The sequence below is a fragment of the Nelumbo lutea genome, chromosome 2, assembly GCF_056320005.1.
Source record: "Nelumbo lutea isolate HS-2025 chromosome 2, American lotus-T2T, whole genome shotgun sequence".
Lineage (NCBI taxonomy): Eukaryota > Viridiplantae > Streptophyta > Magnoliopsida > Proteales > Nelumbonaceae > Nelumbo > Nelumbo lutea.
Genome location: NC_142685.1, coordinates 72,037,964 through 72,060,252, shown reverse-complemented (window position 1 = coordinate 72,060,252; position 22,289 = coordinate 72,037,964). Strand labels below are relative to the sequence as shown.

Here is a 22,289-nt window from a genome sequence, read left to right as displayed (position 1 = left end):
TTGAGGATGTGTGGAGTCAACCATCATTTGCTGGTGTTGATATTCCTGTGAGGCTGCTCGTAGTGGCTCAGGTAATGAAACTGGAGGTGCAGGTGCGGGCTGAATTGATGAAGGTGCTAGTTGAATTGGTGGAGGTGCTGGCTGAACTGATGAAGGCACCAAAGAAATAGGAAGAGGAATAGATTGTTAGTTCTCCTCCCCAAAACTCTCCCCTTGAGGAGAACCACTCGAGAAAAAGAAGGTGGATTTAAAGAAGGTAACATCCATTGTGACAAATCTGCTCCTTGACACTGGGTCATAATAGCAATACCCCTTTTGGTTCAGAGCATACCCAAGAAAAACACATTTCTTGGCCTTAGGATCCAATTTCTTGCGATGAGGGCCAAGAATGTGAACAAAGGAAACACACTCAAAAACCCTCAGAGGTATATGAAGTATCTATCCATCTAGAAAAAGCAGACTAAATGACACCTTAAACCCCAAAGTCCGTGAAGGAAGACGGTTAATCAAATGCACGGCTATAAGAACTACATCTCACCAGAACTGCACAGGAACTAAAGCACACACCACAAGACTCCTTGCCACCTCCACAATGTGTCTATTTTTTTTATCAGCAACTCCATTTTGTTGTGGTGTATATGCACAACTGCTTCGATTAATTACCCCATGTTCTAGGAGATACGTGGTCAAGTCCTTCTCAAAGTACTCTCTGGCATTATCTGATCTAAAAACCTTTGTTTTCACTCCACATTGTGTGAGAACCATCTCGTGGAACTGTCGTGCCAAGTTAGGAACCTCATCACGTGATCTCATCAAATATATCCAAGAATATCATGTATAATCATCCACAAACAAGAGAAAGTAACGGAATCCTCCCATGGAATGGATATTATATGGCCCCCATACATCAGTGTGAACAATATTAAAAGCAAAAGTACTTCTTTTATTACTTGGTTTAAAAGACTGTCTACAATGCTTTCTTAATTGACAACTCTCACACTCCAAAGTAGATAACTGAACAGACTCAAACAACTTTGGAAAAGACATTTCAAAGAATTAAAAGAAAGGTGTCCCAAGCGATTGTGCCAGAGCATAAGCTGGTTCATTGACTCTGACCCCCTACTACTGCTGCTGCTAACATGATGGCCCTGATGTCTCATAATCTCATCCAGAAGGTAGACTCCATTCACCTCACAACCACTCACAATCATCTTCTTTAACTCCAGATCCTGCAAAACACAATTAACAGGAAGAAAGGTCACAGAACAATTCAAATTCTTTGTTAAAGAACTAACAGATCGTAGGTTGATATGAAGTTTAGGGACATGTAAAACAGAAGACAAAGTTATATCATTGGTCACTCTAACTGTCCTTTTCCCAACAATGGGAGCTTGTGAACCATCTGCTTTTGAGATTCCGTCTCTACCGGAACACAATTGATAGGAACTGAAAAGGGTAGGGGCATTAGTCATGTGCTCAGATGCTTCTGAGTCTATAATCCAGGGATGTCACTCCTTACCTAAAGTGGATGCAAGATTTGCAGTTGCATATGAACTACCTGTATGTGCAAAGGAAGAGGTGTAGCTGGTTCCTGCATTTTGTTGTCCATCTGGAAGGATAGTGCTAAGTGAATCTTTCTTACTCATAAACTGTCGAAACCTCTCCAATTCTGTCCCCACTGCTGCTACTACAATGGATTCCCAATCAGTTTGGGAAAGAGGGACCGAAGAGTCTCCTGTAGTGGCTACATTTGCATTTCCCTTATTGTTCCTTATTCGGACAGGCATAAGATTTGGATGAAGCTTCCAGCAAGTGTCCCTGGTATGCTTAGGCTTCTTGCAATAATTGCACACCAAGTGTTTCTTATTTTCCCTTCTAGTCTCACTACTTCCCCTGTCTTCATTCGACTTAGGTTTTGTTGTACCAACCATAGCTGACTGGTCAATTCCAGGCTGTCTTAGCATTACATTCCTCCTACTCTCCTCTCTGGAGACAAAGGCATAAGCTTTAGAGAGTGTCACACCCTCCCTAGAAATAGTATGCTGCCTAGCAATGTCAAATTCAGGGTTCAGCCCTGCCAAGAACTCAAAAACCATATTCCTTTCTACCAGTCTGTGATAGGTTGCTGCATCATTTACACTTTCCCATTCCACAGTTTCTAAGTGATCTATTTCCTACCATAGGGTTTTCAGCATGGAGAAATACACAACAAGAGGTTTTTCTCCCTGTTTCATACTTATCACCCGATTCCTTAACTGATAGGCTCTGGCTTCATTTTGTTTATGGGAGTAGGTTTCAGTCACTCCATCCCAAATCTCTATAGCAGTATTAGCCCATAGGAATTTGCAATATGAGGTAACATAGAATTACAGAATCAGGACATTACCATGTAATTCTCCTGCACCCATCGGGAAGAGTCTGTAGTAGATTTCTTCTCTTCCCTAGTGAGATACCCTAATTTTCCACGGGCACCAATAGCCATCTTAGCTGATTGTGCCCACTCCAAATAATTTGTACCATCAAGTTTTACTATAGTAATGATCCTTGACCCAAAAATATCACTTCTACCTCTAACACCTAGTTCCACAGTACCGATAGATTTCATCTCGGTGTTCCAACTCTCCATCTTACTTCAAACAGTTCAACAGTAAGAAAAAATAGTTTGGGAACCTTCCAAAAACAATTTAATATCACACACACAGAAACAAACCCTTCCGAAAGAAGAAAACCCTAGTTGGAGAGAAATCTCTCTCCTTCCCACGCCTCCCAACAGAGAGGAGTGAATCAATCACTCCAGGAGGCTCAGAAAAATCCAGAAACCAAACTGCACTCTTCAGGAAATCAAAAGAAAGCTAACAATACCTGGCCGCCCAAGATCATATAAAAAACAAAGAGTCCAACTTTTCTGGGTTTCTTCCCCGTACTCCAGTTCTTCCTGATTTTGTTGCCGAGTAGTAGACCACCTTCCTGATGACTAGATTCCACCAAAAAAATCCAAGAACTGGGCAATCTACAATAGATCGATCAGCCCTTTATTACTGCATGCAATCGGCTGATCTAGGGCTGCATGAGAATGCTTCTAGAAACCCTAGCCACCGCTTTGATACCAAGTAGAAAGCTTGCTGAATTAAAAAATATGAAATAAAAGGAGTTTCTTGAAGAAAGAAGGAAGAGAAAAGGAGAAGAAGAGAAGTTGAAAAGAAAGGGGAGCAATAATCTGGCTGCCCCCTTCACTTATTATTTATTCTAAAAATAATAGAGCAGTACAAAGACAACTATGCCCTTATAGGGCGGCAAGACATAAAACAGCATATATAAGACACAAAAACATAATAAAATTTGGACTACATAATTACTGTGGTCCCCACCTCCTATCTAACAACTAACATAAAACATCTACTCATAAAAAAATCATAAAACTGATTAATCTTCAAAAACTTCCATTTACCTCCCATCTCCTCCTCCTCCCACCATTCTTTATCAGACTGCAGAAACCTGGGATATAACGTCATGTATTTGCAAAGCAGAAAGGAATGGAGCCTCCTCTAAGAACCCCATGACAGATGCTAATAGACCAATTGTCAGATATGAGTACAAAGGGGGAGATTGAGAATTGGTCTAGGTGAACCTAGCGTGTAACATGGGAATTTCTTTTAGCTCACTCATTAATGAAGCTATTTAATTTCCTCGTACTGGTTGAGAATGGGTGATTAGGGTTAGCCGATTCTTTTGTGAATCTGGTTACATTGAAATCACCACCAAGGAGACAAGGACTCTCCAACAAAACCTATTATTGTCACCAAAATTCTTCCAGAAAGCTTCTCTCTCTATATACCTGTTGAACCATACACATTAGTCAGGACCTAGAAGAAACCATCCTCTCTTCCTTTTATTTTCACAGGTACTGAGAATTGCCCCACAAGCTGCTTGGTACATTCAAATACATCTTCTTTCCACAAGGTAATAATTCCCCCTGAGGCTTCCCAAGCTGAGCATATAATCTAATTGATATATCTTGAGACCCAAATACTCCTAATACATCTCCTATCTATTTCTGACAATTTTTATCTGTTGGATCAAGACTATATCCAACGTCTCCTTTTTAAATATATTTTTTATTACTCTTCTCTTATTCACACTCCCTAGATCCCTTGCATTTTTTTGTAAATACCCTGCTTACCTTCTGTTTTCTCTTTTTCTCTTTTTCTCTTCCTCTTCCTTATCATGGATCACAATCTCACTTCTTTTCTTAGTTTCTATCTCAACTTTTCAACTTGAATATACAAATGTTTCCTTTTGAGATTGATATACCTAGCTTTTTGGAAAATTCCCTAACAGAATCCTAGGTGGGTTCTAGGGGTGAAGGATGGCCTAAATCACCTTCTATGCAGAGTGCCTGGTCAACTTGTGCAGGCCTTTTACAACATAAATATTCTTCCACCATCTCTCCAGGTTTCATAACCTCACTTTCCTCTTCCTCATCTTTCACATCCACCTGATCCCCTACAGATTCTAGTGACTCAAAAGACTGACAACAATGGTATCAACAATAGGGTCCACTTAACGGTTAGTCGTCAATCCTGCAGAGCTAGAAGGACACATATTAGAGACACTGTTGGTACCAGGAGGACAATACAATAAACAAGGAGAGAGAGAAGGAGCAAGGGAGAAAGACAAAACAACTCCATGAGCTGCCCCCAAGTAAATTGAATCTCTAATAGCAAAGCATGATTTCTGGGGAGTCATAGCTTGTCGAGAACAAGAAGGTAAACTTGGTGCAACCTCCCCTCCCACAATATCTTTTATCGGATCTAGGGATTTAGGCTTTACATCCTTGAGTACACCCTAATTTGCTTCTTCATATTCAGAGTTGATATCCCCTGGCTTGGTCTGGTAGTGTCCTGAAGACTGTTGCTCTTCATTGGAGAAAAAAAAGAATATCAGTGTTCAGATCAGTATCACCGATAGGCTTCAGGCTACCAATACTGGAAGCACTATCAAAAGATTCATATTCTAAACTATCTTCATCATTTATGCATGAGATCCATCCTTTATCCGAAATGTCTTTATCTTGACTGTCCACTCTCTGAAATAATGTGGATTGGGATTTTCAACTTTAGGGGCCATTACTTGGCTGTCAAGCATGAATACACAGGTTTGAGAATGGCCACTGTGCAAAAAATGCGTTAGGATTGTATTCAGTCCACCCCTCTCAAGATCCAGGTAGCTGAGACCAGCATTGGGTAATGGCCTTTTTTTAGGCTTCTCATTTTCTTTTCTTTGAATTGGCTGCCACAGTAGATTCCTACTTGTTGGTTAAGCCCTCGATTTTCCTTTCATGGTGTTGAATGAGGGAGAAGATGATAGATGATAATAATTATCCACAATCTTCTCCTTATTTATGGCCTCATGTGACCACTTAAAGAGGCACCTGATTCGAGTTGCCTTATAACCCAGTTATAGTGGCTTGGCTTGATTGGAATTCACCTGTTTAGGGTGGATAAAGGTGGTTTGTCCATATAGGATAGGAGGATAGGCATTTTTGCACCTCCCACCTATCAGTGGTTTAAATGCTGTGCCTAGGTGCACAGGTGAGGTGCATTTTAAGGTTGTGCCTTGCCAAGGTCTTGGTGCAGCCCCCTTTGAAATGACATGTGCCTAGTGCATCTTGCACTTAAGTTCAGGCATGCACCTCAGTTAAATTTTGTGCTTTTTTGCCTTTTGAAGTACACTGGATGGGTGAGAATCCCCCTTTTCCTAATGTTGTTCATTTGTTCTTTTTAATACAAGAATTTTTTAAAAGATAAGGAAATTAAAATTATAGAACCAATTTTTTGTGTATGAATTAAAAATTTAAGACTATAGCATGGACTTGTTTGTGCTTACCTCAAGGGGCTTGGTACAATACCACAATGGTGGCTTATAGAACTAGGAATGCAAGATATTTAACACTACATTAGCTATTTGAAGTAGGGCGATTGGGAAAGGAATAGAGATTGAAAGTTTCACATACTTAAATTGTTTAGTGCCTTGAGCATGTTCTATATGTTATTTTTTATTGGGCAAATTTCTTAAACCAGCCTTATGGTTTAGCTAATTGACTAACTCACCATTACTGTTTACATTTTCTCTTAAAGCATCCCTACTGTTTCTGGCAATTGTCTAAAACATCCCCTACTGTTAACTCTCTGCTATAAACTGTTTACATGTGGCATCACGTGACTGATACGTTTTTCAAAAATCCCTAAAATACCCTTTTGTCACAGAGAACTCAGGGCATCGAGACCGGGGGCAGAACTTAGGGCAAAGCTGGGAGAAACTCTGCTTTCTCTGAGTTCATCAGCTAGGATTTGTGAGTCGATGATGTTACAGAGTTTCAAACCAAAGCGCAACGGAACCAAAGACTGCCTTTTTCTTCCTTTGTTTTTCTCTTTTTTATTCCCGGTTTATAGGTAGGCGTTTTCTGTCGGTCTTCATTCTTGGTGACTTCCTGTCTTTGATTGCATTTCGTTGGAAGGGAGGAAAAAAAGAGAAGAGAAAAAACTAGAAACCTAGTTTATTCTTGGTTCAAACAATCCAAATCATGAAAGAGAGAATGAAAGAATTTTCAGGAACTCCATCTCAGTCTTAGTGGGATAAGGATCTCCGGTGAAATCCAAGACTGGAATGTTGGGCGGTTCCTATAGTTCTGATTCTGGAAAGAGTTTGCATTTCACCTCAACCATAATAAACTTGGCGGAATTGGGCAACGGGAGGCTGAGCTTCTTGTTCCAGGAGGGGCAACTCCTGCCCTGTGTGTCCATGCTGGTGGAGCATGAGTTCTGGGTTTATTTGCTATCCAGCTAATTCTGTTGTCGCACAAATCCAACAGATTAGGGGAAATGGCCTCCATCTGAAGGATTCGGTTGTATTTCTTCCGGAGGGCTCAGAGACACTTGTTGATGAGACTCAGGATGGGATCATTTGTGACTTCTGAGAACGCCGAGGCTACCATTGCTGTTGGTGACACCCTGGTTCACTCCCTTCTAGACCAGAACAGAGATCCAAAGTATAGGAGATTGAAAAGATCCTCAAGAATGGCTTCGTTATGGTCCCTGTCCGACCTGCTTTCCTTTAGCTCTCCACCCTCCTCTTTACTGTCCTTAACCTTGTTGTCTACGATAGGGGAATAGCAGAGACTTGATGACGTTGGACGGCAAGGTTGAGCTTCATTCTCTGCCTCGTCTCTTCTTGTTTCTTCATTAGCTCAAACACCTATACAAACTAAAATGCCCTTCAATCCCTCCCTAAGCAAAAACCAAAAGAATCAAACCTTTGAAACAAACAAAACAAATCCACAGTTTGAAACTTTTTGCCCTATGAAGAGCTGTTAATCTCTCGTGCCACCTTCACTCCTTGCTCAAGCGCTTCTTGGTCGAAACCAGCTGCCATTGTCCACGGATTATCATTCCGAACCCACTGAGTTTCCTCTTTTGCAGCTGACCCGGGTGGAGGAACTTCGTGAGAAACTTGAGGAGTCGAAGCTGACGAAGGATAAGAAAATGGAGAGAAGCTGAATGGACCATCAGAATAACAATCCTCTACTGCTAAGGAGGCCGATGCTAGAGCAGAAGAAGACCTGCAGCATAGGCTCTTGTCATTGTTTTTTTAGACCTTAGATTGAGGGGTTGACAAAGCTTTTCGAACTCATCGATGACGGCGGTAACGATGGGCTTGGAGTGGAGAACCTCCTCTTGCTCCTTGTTGATGGGCTTTCCCTAATAAATGCCACGTAGAGGACGAAGGAGGAAAGAGATTACAATTCTTCAAATTTTTCATCAGTTGGGTTTTATTTTGAAAATTTGAGGAACAGTGGAGGGAAATTTTGACATTTCGTTTTTTTTTTCTGTTAGCATTTAACAATGATGTCAATTGTCAGAAACAGTAGGGGTACTTTAAGACAATATGTAAACAGTAAGGGTAGAGCCAGTCAATTAGCTAAACCATAAGGGTAGTTTAAGAAATTTTCCTTTTTTATTTTATTTTATTTGTGCATCTTCACTTTGAAATTTGAATATGTTATATATATTATGTTTATGTATTTTAACTTGAGCTAATAGGCTTTTTAAACATTTAGTTTAAAATTATTACTGTATGCATTTTTAATTAATATTAACATTTCATGATTTTTTTTATTTTTTTGCATATTTTGAAAATTTTAATAGTTTTGTGCCTTGCTTCAAAAAGGTTTGCACCTGAACTTGTGCCTTGGGAAAAGCCATTTGTGCTTTTACACTTTTTAAATGCTGCCCCCAATACATATGGTTCTTGGGAATCGCATGGTTTAAGATCCAACAGCTGTTTTTTCTTCCCCATTTTGGTTAACCTGGCCATTACTTTTTAGGGAGTTTAAAGAATTTCTTTATAAGATAATTGCTTGCCCTTTCTTTGACTACCCATCTTTGGTTCGCCACATTGACCCACACATTCCATGTCATATTCCCTTGCTTCTCGACTCCATGAGTAGAGTCTGGTTTACACCAAGGACGACAATTAGGAGGCTTTATACTTTGTACCTTCCACAATCAACTCAATCACTCTAGGGATGTGATTGATCTCTATGCCTCTCACCTTTATCCTTGCCTCCCTTAGGCTGTGTTTTGTTTGAAGGAAAAAGTGGTTTGTATAGGTTTCCCTGTCTTTCCCTTCCTTTCTCTACCTTTTCCTTCAAACCAAACACAGCCTTAGATTAACCAGGTTGATGAATTCATCAGCTTCAATAAACCCACCACATACATTGTCAATAACTCTAAAGATATATTCTCTCCATAGTTGACCTCCCTTTCCTTATTGAATGATACAACCCACACTCCTTTCCAGCTTCTGCTGTTCTCATTCAAAGTTGCAACTGACATTCTCCACTTAGTTTTCAATATCACTCTCTGCTTTACTTTATGAGCTGACTCAGTTACCTGAGATTGTGCTCTCAAGGATTTAGAGAAGGGGATTTTCTCTTCAACTTCTCTTATAGGAAATCATCATCATCATGTAATCCTTATCTGGTTATCCCAACTATATGGGGTTGGCAACATGAATCTTGTTTCGCCATTCCATTCTGTTTAATGTTGTATCCATTGTTAAATAATGAGCATTTAAATCTTTTCTAACAACTTTGACCCATGTCCCTTTTGGTCTACCTAGCCCTTCTAGCCCCTTCTACTTGCAACAGATCACTTCCTCTATGGGTGTTATTGGTGGTCTTCTATGCACGTGACGAAACCATCTTTGTCTACTTCCTTTCATTTTTTCGCCTATTGGAGCTACTCGGTTTTTCAAATGACATCATTTCTGACCCTGTCCATTCTAATTTTTCCACTCATCCATCTCAGAATATGCATTTCTCTCACTCTCGTTGTTTGGACATGTTTCTTGACTGCCCAACAGTTTGCTCCATACAACATAGCTGACCTTACAGCTATTTTATAAAATTTTCCTTTTAATCTAAGTGGTATTGTCTATCACATAAAACTTTGGATCCACCATTCTATTTTGCCCATTCTCCTCTAATTCTATGGGCAACATCGTCCTCAAACTTTCCCTTGTTATGAATTATTGAACCAAGGTACCGAAAAAGGTCACATTGTGTAATTTCTTGATCTCCAATCCTAAGTGTATCCTCATTTGACTCCTATTATTACTAAAATTACATATTGTATATACCGTTTTAGTCCTACTTATTTTAAAACTGCTTGTTTGTAGTGTATTTGTCCATAAACTTAATTTTGCATTTATCCCCTTATTAGTTTCATTAATTAAAACATGTCATCAGCAAACATGCACCATAGGACCTCCTCCTGAATATGTTTAGCCTATTCTTTTACAAGAAAAATGAGTTCCATATATTCCCATGACATTTTTGCTAGCACTTTCCATCTGGATGCCTTTTTTTCTTCCAGAATACAAACAATTTATCTCCCTCCCTTGCCAAATTTCTCTCCTAGTTGAATGAATTCCACTTCTAGTTGTTCTTCTTCGTGCTACAAAAAATATATATATTTATTTTCTATTACTGCTGCATTCATCCCTCCAATGTCTCATTTCTACCAAAAGAGCTTTTTCTACAAATCCCTTCCACCATGTTAGGCATCTACTATCCAGGTATACCACTCCTTTTCCCACCTCTTGAATCTTCAAACCAGTCATCCTTTTTACAGAGATCTGCTCCGGGTGTAGTGTTTTAGCCTCAATCAAAATCTATTTTCTCCACTTAGTCCTAGTCCATCCTTTCTCCATTCTTCCTCAGCTTTCAGCCTTTTTCCCTTTTTAACAGGGTTCATAAAACTTTATACTACCTGCACTCCTTACTTGATGTAAGATTAGGCTATGTTTGGAAGTGCTTATGTTAAAAATAAGTGCTTATTTGAATAAGCACTTATTTGCATTTGGCACCCAGCTTTTTTAAGTGCTTATTTTAAAAAATAAGCACTTATTTCATATTGGGCATTTGGTAGTTTTTTCCTCAAATAAGCACTTGTGATTTTTTTGTCCATTTTCTTTCAAATTTTAAAAATATACCATAACTTTATGTCTAATGAAGTTTGGTAATTGAGACATTGTCACCACTAACCCTGGTGATATAAGCTCATGGTAGTAGGGAGCTTTGCTAGCAATGGAAGTCTTCAAGGTCAAACTAACAATGGAAGAAACAGCCATGGGAACTCTGCTCGCAGACTCGCAGTTCAAGTTGCCCTAGTTTTCTTCTTTGTATCATTTGTAGCATCTCCCTAGTCCTGTTTACTTGCAGGAGCTTCTGATCGCCAATGCCGACCAGAGAGATTTCTCTCCTTTATGAGTACTTCTTTTTTCTTAGCAAGTTCAAAGTAATGATATAAAGGAGCCGGTAACTGAGATTTTGATTTGTGGTCTTTGATGGTACTCTGCTTATTGATTAAACTGGAACACAATTATCCACTCAAGTAATCAGATTGCGTAAGTTTATAGTTCATTGTTGTTTGGAATTTGGAATCTTTCCTTCGTGATGTGTAGACTATGTGCTGGAAATTTGATGAAGGCAGCAGTTAGTTTTTGACCATTCACAGCTTATGGCAAAATGTAATCAGACCATACCAGCTTGACGACGATGTGGTCGGGTGACATGCCAGTGAAGTTGCTGCAGAAGATGAAGAGGGTGATGGAGAAGAAACAGTCGATGGACTAAACCCTAGGTTTTTTTACATTTGAATGGCATTAATGGAATTATAAAAACTTATTGGGGACAGTTTTGGTAGAAAAAATGGAACAAGTGCTTGTTGTTTAAGCACTTAAAAAAGGTGGGAATTTGGGCTTAAAAATGAGCACTTATTTTTAAACGCACTTATTTCGGGCTTATTTCCCAAATACCACCAAGTGCTTAATGGTGTGGTCCCAGCCAGAAATAAGTGCTTATTTGAATAAGCACTTATTTTTAAGCACTCCCAAATGTGGTCTTAATTGTACTATTACTAGTATAGCTTATATATATTTATGTACAAGTCTTATTTAGTCTAGCTGATACAAGTGCACATTTTTTGTAAGGAAAAAGTGTTAGACAGTTCAGACATGGACATAATGCATATTTGTTTTTGTGTGCACACTTGGGAGGAGTGGAGGTTGAGGTGATGACTTGAGTAGTTATCTCTTAGACACCTAGACTATGCTATGCATGCCAAACAAACTAAGAAATCTTGAAATGGAGGGTGTTTTTTTATTTTATTTATTTATTTATTTTTTTTTGGGGGGGGGATATACTTGGGGCAATCACATGCTGAAAATGGAAATCGTCCATTGTTAGGTTTCATATTTCTGACATCTTGAGTGTTGGGATCCAAAACATTGGTTCTATTCTTATAGAATATTTAAACCTTCTTAAACATTGCAGGATATCTTTTGTTCCTGATTTTATGTGGCAAGTGAATCGCTTCTTAGTTTGCATGATCCTTCACCTTCTGTCTTTTAGGATGGAGAGTCAGGATGGAGCAGCTTGCACAGGGCTCTTCATTTTGGTCATCTTGCTATGGCAAGCATTCTTCTCCAATCTGGTGCTTCTCTTACGCTTGAAGACTCTAAATGTCGATATCCTGTTGATCTACTTTCTGGACCTGTGTTTCAGGCTGTTGAGAATGGACGTGATTCAGGTAAACCTGTCTGGAATAGCAACAGTTTCGATTTTTTATGCTTATATAGTAATTGATCTTTCAAAAAAAGGTAATTGATCTTTCTAGTGGGCATAGATTGGTCCTAGTGATATCTTTGATGAATTCCTTTGTTATTTTAGTTGTTACAGAGGTCTTCAGCTGGGGAAGTGGTGCCAACTATCAACTTGGAACTGGAAATGCACATATACAAAAATTGCCATGCAAAGTTGATTCACTTCATGGAACTTATATTAAGTTGATTTCTGCTGCTAAGTTTCATAGTGTAGCAATTGGTGCTCGTGGAGAAGTGTACACCTGGGGATTTGGAAGGGGTGGTCGCCTTGGACAACCTGATTTTGATATTCACAGGTAATTTGGATCTACAAAATCCTCCTGGGACAAATTAGCACTCAAGAACAAAGTTTTTGCTTCTCTCTTGTGCTTGTTGTGCACATGTACCTTGTGTTTCTTGTAATTGTTGTGAAATGCTATCTATTAATCTTTTTATATATTTCCTTGGATGAATTATGCCTTTTTATTGATAAATACATCTTATAACTTTAACTTCTAAAAAAATACATATTATTAACTTTATTCTCATAATAACTAGTTAAAAAAGTTCTTTACTGACATAATGGCAATGTTGAACAGAAAACTACATTCACAATTGCAGCATGTCAACGTGTCAAACAAAAAGTAAAGCTTGATCACCGTAACTATCCATTTATAGCTTTACTTATCTTTTGGTATGCTGGAATTTAACTTCCTACGTTATTGATTTCTATGAAGGACAGAAAGAACTCCTCCATTTACTTGGACCCCGATGGATTATTTTCTCCTATTTTTTCTTAAACAATAGACAACAAGATTGTTTTTAATCAAAGAAGAGGATAGATAGAAAATAGACATAGAAAATGACTTTATCCCAGGGTGCAGAGAGTTTCCCACAACATACATATTTATCTTTTATTTTAAGAAGAAATCTCCACTTCTTATTTTGGTCCAATCACCAAAATTTGGATGCATCTTAGCTCCCTAGCATGTTTTTTACCCTAAATGCCTTAGTGTCCATCACATATAGATTCTTGTGTAAGAATGCTACAAGGTATTTGGATTAAGTCTTAAGCAATGTTTAAAATGTTGGTGTCGTGGAAATGTCAATCATCCAAATTTAGGAAACATGTTGGAAATGTCGGGTGGAAATATTGTAAAAATTATAGACATGGTGGAAAGTGAAAACGTTTTTTTTTTTTTTTGATAAGCAACACTTTCATTGATTAGAGATTAGAGAGATTACAACAATCTGGAAAGCTTTCCAGATACCCAAGTATATCAACAGAAATTAGAGTTCATCCAAAAGCAATTGGTCTCTATGCACAGCCTGTTTTGCCATGCAGTTTGCAACTTCATTTGCTGATCTTCTAACCCATTTGAGGGTAGCTTCCACATCTTTGGCTAAGGACTGTATTTGCCTTAATGTCTGTCTTAAGCCCAAGCTCCTGGAATACTGCTTTTCAACCAAGAAATGACAATCTTAGCATCTCCTTCTACATCCAGCAGTTTGATTCCAAGAATTTTTGCTAATTCCAAACGTTGCAAAAGTGTCATAAGTTAAGCTGTGACAACCATTTGCTCCAATGGAACTTGAAAACAAAACTTTGATATTGTCCATTGAACTCTAATTACTCCTCCAATTCCTGCTGGTCCAGAGTTGCCTAAGAAATTGCCTTCAAAATTCAACTTCAATCTTGGACTTAAGGGTGCTTTCCATTCCATCATAATCTCGTCCTTCACCTTTGAGGAGATAACAACTGCTCCCCAAGCTCTCAAGGTGTCATTCAGATGGACTTCTTTGAACTCTTCCAGGGTTTTTACCCAACTTGCAACCTTTAGTTTTATAATGCCTACTAATTTACCCACTGACTTTCGTTTTTCCTTGAAGATTCTATCATTTCTCTCTTCCCACACTGCCCATAGAAGTGTTGCCCTTGCTGCCCTCCATAAAATTCTTCCTCTTTTTTTAGGCTGTCTTAGAAAATTTGGACTAAATAACCCTTCCTCCTCTTCAGGAGCCTCCCACCTGCAACTAACAAAAGAGCATACTTCCATCCAAACACAATTCACAAGTTTACAGGAGATTAATAAATGGGGTGCAGATTCACCGCTTTCCTTGCATAGAAAACACATATGAGAGGAAAGACATAAAAGGCCTTCACCTTCTTTTTTACAGTGTATCACAGGTGTTGATCTTGCCCAGAACCATTTCTCAACAGAAGGCCTGAATTCTAGGAAGGACAGTTTGGCACCAAACTTCTTTCACAGGGAAAACCCTCCCCAATCCAACTGATCGAGAAGGGAGCTGAAGAAAGAACAGGAAAATAAGCCCAAAGGTGAAGGTGGCCAAACTTTGCTATCAACAACTTGTCCATCCAGGAAGACAGACTTGAGTTTGGACAAGAGGATAATTAGAGAGTTGCGTTCATTTTCTCTAAGACTCCTTCTAAAGCCGAAGTCCCAATCCAACCCAAGCGGAGAGGCAGACCAGAATTTAGAGATAGGTTCTAGCTTAGAATTTGAGGGATATGGCAAAGGGAAGATCTTTGGTTGGGGAATGCTATCTTCCAAAAAAAAGGAATTGTTCATTGAGGGTAGCATCATTCCCCAACCAAAAATCTCCCCAAAAAAGAACCTTGTTCCCACATTCCACATCGTACTTGATAAAGTTTAGAAAAGAGGTTTGAATCTCATGAGTAGCTTTCTAAGGAGAGAGTACTGAAGAGTTAGGACCAGTTATCTTCCATGTTAAGGTGCTAACTTTTAATGTTTTGTAGTGGTCAAGCTGCAGTTATCACTCCCCGGAAGGTGACTTGTGGTTTGGGATCTCGGCAAGTTAAGGCAATTGCAGCTGCTAAGCATCACACTGTTGTTGCAACTGAGGGTGGTGAAGTGTTCACTTGGGGGTCCAATAGAGGTAAACTGTTGGGGCATTTCTCATGTCTATGGATGTAAAGTTGTAAACCTGGTAATGGGGGGATACTTGAAGTCCTTGTCAACATGTTTGTAGCTTGCCTGTTAAGAGGTGGGGTGGGGTGAAGAGACTTGGTTCTACCTACTTGATTCCTGTATTTGAAAAGAGAAAATATTTTCTGCTAATATGTTATGCATATATATCTAATTGGAAAATAATGGATTTACCACTGATAAAATTATGCAGAGGGTCAACTTGGTTATACCTCTGTGGATAGCCAACCGACACCAAGGCGTGTTAGTTCCCTTAAGACAAAGGTAATTGCTGTTGCTGCTGCCAATAAGCACACAGCAGTGGTTTCTGACTCAGGTGAAATATTCACATGGGGATGCAACAAGGATGGCCAACTTGGTTATGGTACCTCCAATTCAGCTTCAAATTACACTCCAAGAGTGGTTGAATACCTGAAAGGAAAGGTCTTCTCAGGAGTCTCAGCAGCAAAGTATCATACAATAGTATTAGGGTCTGATGGGGAGGTAATGTTCCATATAACTATTAGTCTGATTAATATTTATGGCCCTATTTCAATGTTTTCTTTCTCTTTTGTAAATAACATATGTCAATGTTGTTCAATCTTATGTTGTTTCATTTTTTTTATGGTTCTTATACCATTGTATTGAAACTAGGTCTGATCTTAGGTCAATCATTTCAAGTTTAAAGTCTTTGGCAAAATCGAAATAATTGACAGTTTTTCAATACTTAAAATCGAGGCTATCAGTTCATACCTATGGCTGTGGGTACTCAAATCTATTGATTACTTGATTTCATTTTCTGATTCATAAAGAAAATTAATGTTTTCAAGTTTAAAATCTTAGGCAATTCCCCAGCAATTGACACACTTTTCAATACTTCATCAAGGATTTCAGTTCTATTCTTCTGGCTTTGGACCCTCGAATCTGTTGAGTGCTTGATTTCACTTTCTATTTTGTACAGAAAATTATTATCCTTGTATTGTTCCATGTCTAACTTTGAATATGGTTGTTTTTTTTTTTTTTTTTTTGAGTCTGCTTCTAGCGGAAACATTTCATCCAGCTGATTACTGCACTGATTGTATAGTTTAATTCGGAATTTATTGCTACATGCTAATATTTGTAATGCTTTTGCGTTTTGGTCCATTGGGTCATTATGGCTTGCAGGTATTCACTTGGGGTCACCGGCTTGTAACCCCAAGGCGTGTAGTCATTGCTAGAAATACAAAAAAAAGTGGGTCTGCACTGCTCAAGTTTCATCACATGGAACGACTTCATGTGATTGCAGTAGCTGCAGGAATGACACATAGCATGGCACTAACTGATGATGGTGCACTATTTTATTGGATTTCCTCTGATCCTGATCTGAGATGCCAGCAGGTTTGATTTGATCTATTGTGTGGATCTTATTCTTTTCTTGTCACCTCTGATTTGTTTCTGACCATATGCCATGCTTGGGTATTACATATAGCTGTGTTCTATGTGTGGAAGAAGTTTGGTAAGTATTTCTGCAGGGAAGTACTGGACTGCTGCAGTTACATCTACAGGTGATGTTTATATGTGGGATGGGAAGAAATGTAAGGGTGAGCTTCCTCTTCCAACTCGGTTACATGGTGTTAAGCGGGCTATTTCAGTTGCAGTTGGTGAAACACATTTATTGACTATTTGTTCTTTTTACCATCCTGTTTATCCTCCTAATATGGAAGAGAACTCTCAGAAGCTGAAATTAGATGCTGACTATGAATTAGAAGAGATAGATGAAGACTTAAATGAAATGCAAATGAAGACAACATCGTCTGCTGTAAAACACAATGGTGTGGCTAACAGACATCCACCAAGTTTAAGGAGTCTCTGTGAAAAAGTTGTCGCACTCTCTCTGGCTGAACCAAGGAATGCCTTACAACTACTTGAAATTGCAGATTCTCTAGGAGCAGATGATCTGAAGAAGCATTGTGAGGTAAGTATCAATATTCTTATGAATGATGGTGGTGATCTGAGTACTTGTACTCAACCACTTGATTTTCTTGCTTTCTTTCAAGAGGTGGGAAAATGGGTGCTGATATGCTTGAATCATATAAGAAGTTTCCTTTGTTAATGGGCACTGACAAGTCTCACAACATGTGTTATGAGAATGCCTTTGATCAGGGCTTTTCATTTTCTTCTTTACAGGACCGTATCCCTAATGAATCTTATGCATTAAATGTTTTATATTTCAGACTGTTCTGCAAGGAAATTTAAAGTAATGCGTTTCTGTTCCAAAATACTACTGGAATCCAGTACAGAGAAGTCATTTAACATGCAATATATGAATGATAATCTCTTAATCAGACAAGTAGCCCAATCATACCTGTACTTGTATTTTGAAGCAAAAGCGATACATATGATTGGACATTCTTTCCAATTAAATAAAATTTTCGTGAATATTCAATGAACTTCTGAACTTCTAATAGGTTAAATTATTACCATCATCTGATTTATACCCTCTTTGAACCATCTGCTATATTTTGTTCACAAACCTATGGAGAAACAATAGATTACATAAAATTTTCTGGTTGGCTCAATTTTTTTTTTCTTTGTTCTACTGGGTGCCCAAAATGAAACAGTGGCTCCTACTCTCATATGTAGGGGTGTTAATTGGACTGGATTTGGTCCCATCAAATCCAGTCCAATGTGAGTCCATTATAAATGGACCAGGTCCAATCCAATCCAATGAATATTTTGGACCATTTTGGACTGGTCCAATTCAATGTCTGGACCGTCCAATGTGTTCAAATTCGTTTTAATTTAGATTTGTTTCAACACAAACCCCGTCCATTGACACCTATATTCTATCTTATATCAATGGACCAGATATTGGCTTAATCCAACCCAATCTAATAAATATTTTGAACCGGATTGGTCCAATCCAATAGATCTTGTTGGTCCATCCAATCCGTCCAAATTGATTTTGGACTGGATGGGGTCCAATCCAAAACCGGTCCATTGACACCCTTACTCATATGCTCCTCTATGTACACACATGTAGAGGCAGGGAAGATCGGTGTTCCATCTTCCATCCTGACAAGTGTACCTCATTTATTTTCCAATTTGCATGCTTTCATATAATGGAATCAGGTTACTTATCTCTAGTATCTGATCGTACTTTGGAAAACTTGTGTGGCCATGCAGGATATGGTTATTCACAATCTTGATTATATTTTCACAGTTGCTGCACAGACCATTGCAAGCACATCACTAGATGTTCTTGCTAATCTTGAGAAAATATTGGATTCAAGGTCCTCTGAGCCATGGAGTCACTGTAGGCTCCCAACTGCAATGGCTACTTTTCCTGTCATTGTTAACAGTGAAGAGGAGGATAATGAGAGCGAATGCCTTAAGATTCGTGACAATCCTGCAAAACCTGTCTTGAGGGTTAATTTTCCCCAACACCCTGACTGCTTTTTGCAGTCTGATAATGGTGCCAACCAAGCTATTTTGAAACAAATTCGAGCTCTGCGAAAGAAGTTGCAGCAGATTGAGGTACTTGAGGCTAAGAGATCAAATGGCCATCTCCTTGATGCCCAACAAATTGCAAAACTCGAGATGAGGTCAACTCTTGAAAGCTTGCTTTCTGAGCTTGGTGTTCCAGTGAAGACACAAGAGAAAGAATCATCTCCAGTTGTTCTAGATGGAAAAGGTAGTAACAAGGCTGAGGTATCAAGAAAGCAAAGGAGAAAGAGTAAGAAGGTGACACAGGTAGAAGCAGCTGTTGGAAATTCTGAGGGTGTCTTAGAACCAGACCCTGTAAAGGGCTTTGTGGATGTTGAGGTCTCTCAAATTCTAAAACAAAAGGTCAGTTTTTCAAGCTTCATATGCACCTTTTGTTCACCTATTCTTGTTAGGTTCCACACATATGATTTGAATCAAACTGTCTAACTGAGTAACAACAGTTATCATATATAAACCGAATAATGGGAACATGGTGCACAGTTCTGTCAGACTGACAAAACCAGGGGGTTGTACTGGTAACCTGGTGACCAGATGACATTTATTGGGCTCAGTTAATTGATGATTTTTATGGTCTGCGTGAATTAAACCTGATCCAGTCAGTATTCTGGTTTTCTGTCTGGTCCGAGTCTGACAACAATGATGGTGCACATGGAAGAATTCGAGATCTGATATTCAAATGGATCCCAACTGGGTGTTCCCATATACTGAAATCGGTCTTAACAACTTAATTGATCCCCATTTCTTTTGAAAAAATCAATGGAACAAAAAGAGATAATCCAGAAAAGTGTTCATATGTTGCCTTTACTATTGTTTGATATGCCACCTTGTTAAGATTTTCCTGATGCAAACCCAAAATCCCCTCAAATGTGGGCACAGATTGAAAATGGCACTCCATCTGCTCATATTGAAAGTATAGTTTCTATTATCTATATCCAGGAATTGCACTTAATTTTTCTGCATTATGACTTATCATAGGTGGAATATATGGAAATTGATGGATCTGGGAGCTGCCAGGTAGCTGATTCTCCTCCCTGGATACTGAAGCAAGAAATTCCTGAATCTGTGAAGAACAAGAACTCCTTTGCAACTTTGACCAAAAAGAAGAACAGGAAAGGAGGCCTTTCAATGTTCTTGAGTGGTGCTCTTGATAATGTTCCCAATCATGTTTGTCCCTCATCGCTAACACCCAAAAGTGAGGGCCCTGCATGGGGTGGGGCAAAGGTTTTGAAAGGACCTGCTCTCCGTGAGATCCAGAATGAGCAGAGCAAGACAAAAGAGAGTCAGCCAAGTAGGAAGGCGATGGATGAATTTGAGGATCCTTGTGAAGGAAGAAGTGGTGGACAAATCCGATTGAGTTCATTTCTTCCAGTGAAGACAAGATCCATCCCAATAACTGTCGCATCAACTCATGCATCTCCAGTTTCTGATGGAGAGAAAAGTACACCTCCTTGGGCTACTTCTGGGACTTCTCCCATCTTTACCCAGACATCATTTCGCGACATCCAAATGCAGCAGGTATATATTTTATATATTTGTATTCAGAACATTAAACATTTATACTGTGTTTTCAATCTCTCATTCACTCGCAGAACAAGGATCTGGGCCATCTAGCCCTCTTGGCAGATCAGTTTTCCCTACTGAACCAGTCTGGTTTAATTGGAACTCTTTCTGCTGTAGATATCTTTTTATTACATCAAGTCAAAAAGGGAAAAAAAGAGCTAACTTTGAAAGAAAGTTGCTTCAGGGAGAAAATGGATAAAATACATTTCTTAAGCTTGAAATCAATAACTCTGTTTTTATGCTGTTCGAAACCGTTTAAGCTTCCTGATTGCCAATTGCTGTAGGGGATGCCAAGACTGGACCTGAACACAGAACCTTAGCCTAGGCCCATAAATTTGCGGGCCAGATGATTTGGCCTTCCAGGCTTGGGCTAAGAATGATCACCTCTATCACAAACCCCATGGTCCTCTCCATTTTCTGAACATATCCCAATGTTCTCAACCAGAAAATAATTTTTGCTAATGCAAGCATTAGATCACGAGTGATCCAGTGTAAATCTCACACACTAGATGATTATGTGTATCTTCTCTACTTATGGTATTAGTTAGTGCTTTTTTTTTGTTTAGTAAATACCCATATGACATGGTTTTTTTTGACCAAAATCCTACATAAGTAGCACCATGTGGTAAGTTACCTGCTCCACAGGCAAACTCATTTAAGCATGTCTGCTTGATCAAAGATGAATTATACTTTACCCTTTCTCAAAGAGAGAGAGAGAGAGAGAACTGTTTGAAAAGATACCAGAACACCATCTTTCTGGTATCATGGTCTATTTTCTTGACATTGTACTACACAAGTCCATCTGTTGTATGCAGCACATTGATGCTAATCTCTTCTGGGTTTTCTCAACAGGAGAAACATCATGGCCTTTCTCATAGCCCAAAGAAAAGAACTGCTGGGTTCTCAGTTTCATCTGGCCTGGGTTCTCCATCAGATTCTGCTAACACCAACCGCTGGTTCAAGCCAGATATTGACGCTCCTCCGTCAATCCGTTCAATTCAGATAGAAGAAATGGCTATGAAGGATCTAAAACGCTTCTACAGCAGTGTTAAGCTTGTTAAAAACCAAGGGTAGGTCTTTTGATGTCTTCTGAGGGCAAATTTAGCTTCCTTACTTTCTTATTCTCCCCTTAACCCTTTGTAAATTTGGTTGTACAGATATCTCACCCTACATTCAGTTTTGTTACACATGCAGGAATAGTTAGACTTATAGGTCAACTGTAGTCCTTTGACTCTCCTCCCATGTGGGTGCACTAAATTTGATTTAGAAAAATTTCTTTATTCTCTCTTTTCTTCTACAATAAGCCAATACTACGTCATTTGGTTGATCTTGTCTGGGTCCCATACTACATTTGTGATAAGGATGATCATGGAGATAGTTGTGTGCTTGTTCTCTGGACCAGGGGAGGCAAGTAGGTGATGCTTGTGAGGTCTGGGCCAAGACAGGCAAGTAGATCATGCTCGGGTGAATTGGCTGGATTCAGGCGTAGAAGATCATGCTTCATTGGCCTGCTCCAATAACAATTTCAGATTCTACTCAAATATTGGGCATATCGCATCCGTATCAAAGGGTCCGATTCACTATAGAAGGCCACCTTGGGGCTTTTGAACCTTTGAGATAATAGAAAGGATCCTCATTGTTCCATTTGAGTAATTTTGATCCTTGGGGGCTTTCATTTTTGGGATTTTGAGAGGGGGGAAAGTTGATCAAATGGAATTAGGTATCCCATTGACCAAGAAATCCATGTTTTTTTTTTCTAATTCATGTGGGAACAGGGAAAACTTATTTTCTTGGGAATCTAAGTGATACCCAACTCCCAGGCGGGTAAATTAACTTTCCTATCTTGAGAAAGTTGCCAACATTTGGATGGAACAAAAATGTCTTTTGATAATGGGAGTTTTATGACTAAAATGGTCATTAACTTATATACTTGGAAAATAAAAGAACATGGGTAAATCAGTAAATGCACTTATTCGAGTAAGTGTATTTATTTGGGTAAATAACTTAACCAAAAAGCAACGTTTTAAAAAACAATCCGAAAATGGAACCGTTCTGGCCACTGGTTTTTGTGTCGACAGTCTGACCGTCCGG

General features: G+C 39.0%; 1 protein-coding gene across 12 annotated transcripts in view; it reads left to right on the top strand.

Moving 5' to 3' along the window:
- Window positions 1-21,478, top strand: part of LOC148871481 (uncharacterized) — a 34,674-nt gene extending 13,196 nt beyond the window's left edge. For 5 of the 12 annotated variants that reach the window (XM_088971660.1, XM_088971664.1, XM_088971662.1 and 2 more), the window contains 9 exons: window positions 11,975-12,152; window positions 12,293-12,521; window positions 14,984-15,123; window positions 15,367-15,656; window positions 16,317-16,529; window positions 16,621-17,106; window positions 18,318-18,980; window positions 19,614-20,153; window positions 21,051-21,478. In XM_088971660.1, the coding sequence (XP_088827786.1) occupies window positions 11,975-12,152; window positions 12,293-12,521; window positions 14,984-15,123; window positions 15,367-15,656; window positions 16,317-16,529; window positions 16,621-17,106; window positions 18,318-18,980; window positions 19,614-20,153; window positions 21,051-21,272 (2,961 nt within the window). In that variant the 3' untranslated portion in view covers window positions 21,273-21,478. Of the gene's footprint in view, window positions 1-11,896; window positions 12,153-12,292; window positions 12,522-14,983; window positions 15,124-15,366; window positions 15,657-16,316; window positions 16,530-16,620; window positions 17,107-18,317; window positions 18,981-19,613; window positions 20,154-21,050 lie in introns of all 12 variants that reach the window. The other 7 variants (XM_088971667.1, XM_088971670.1, XM_088971673.1 and 4 more) reach the window with 3 other exon arrangements.
- Window positions 21,479-22,289: the final 811 nt, after the last annotated feature.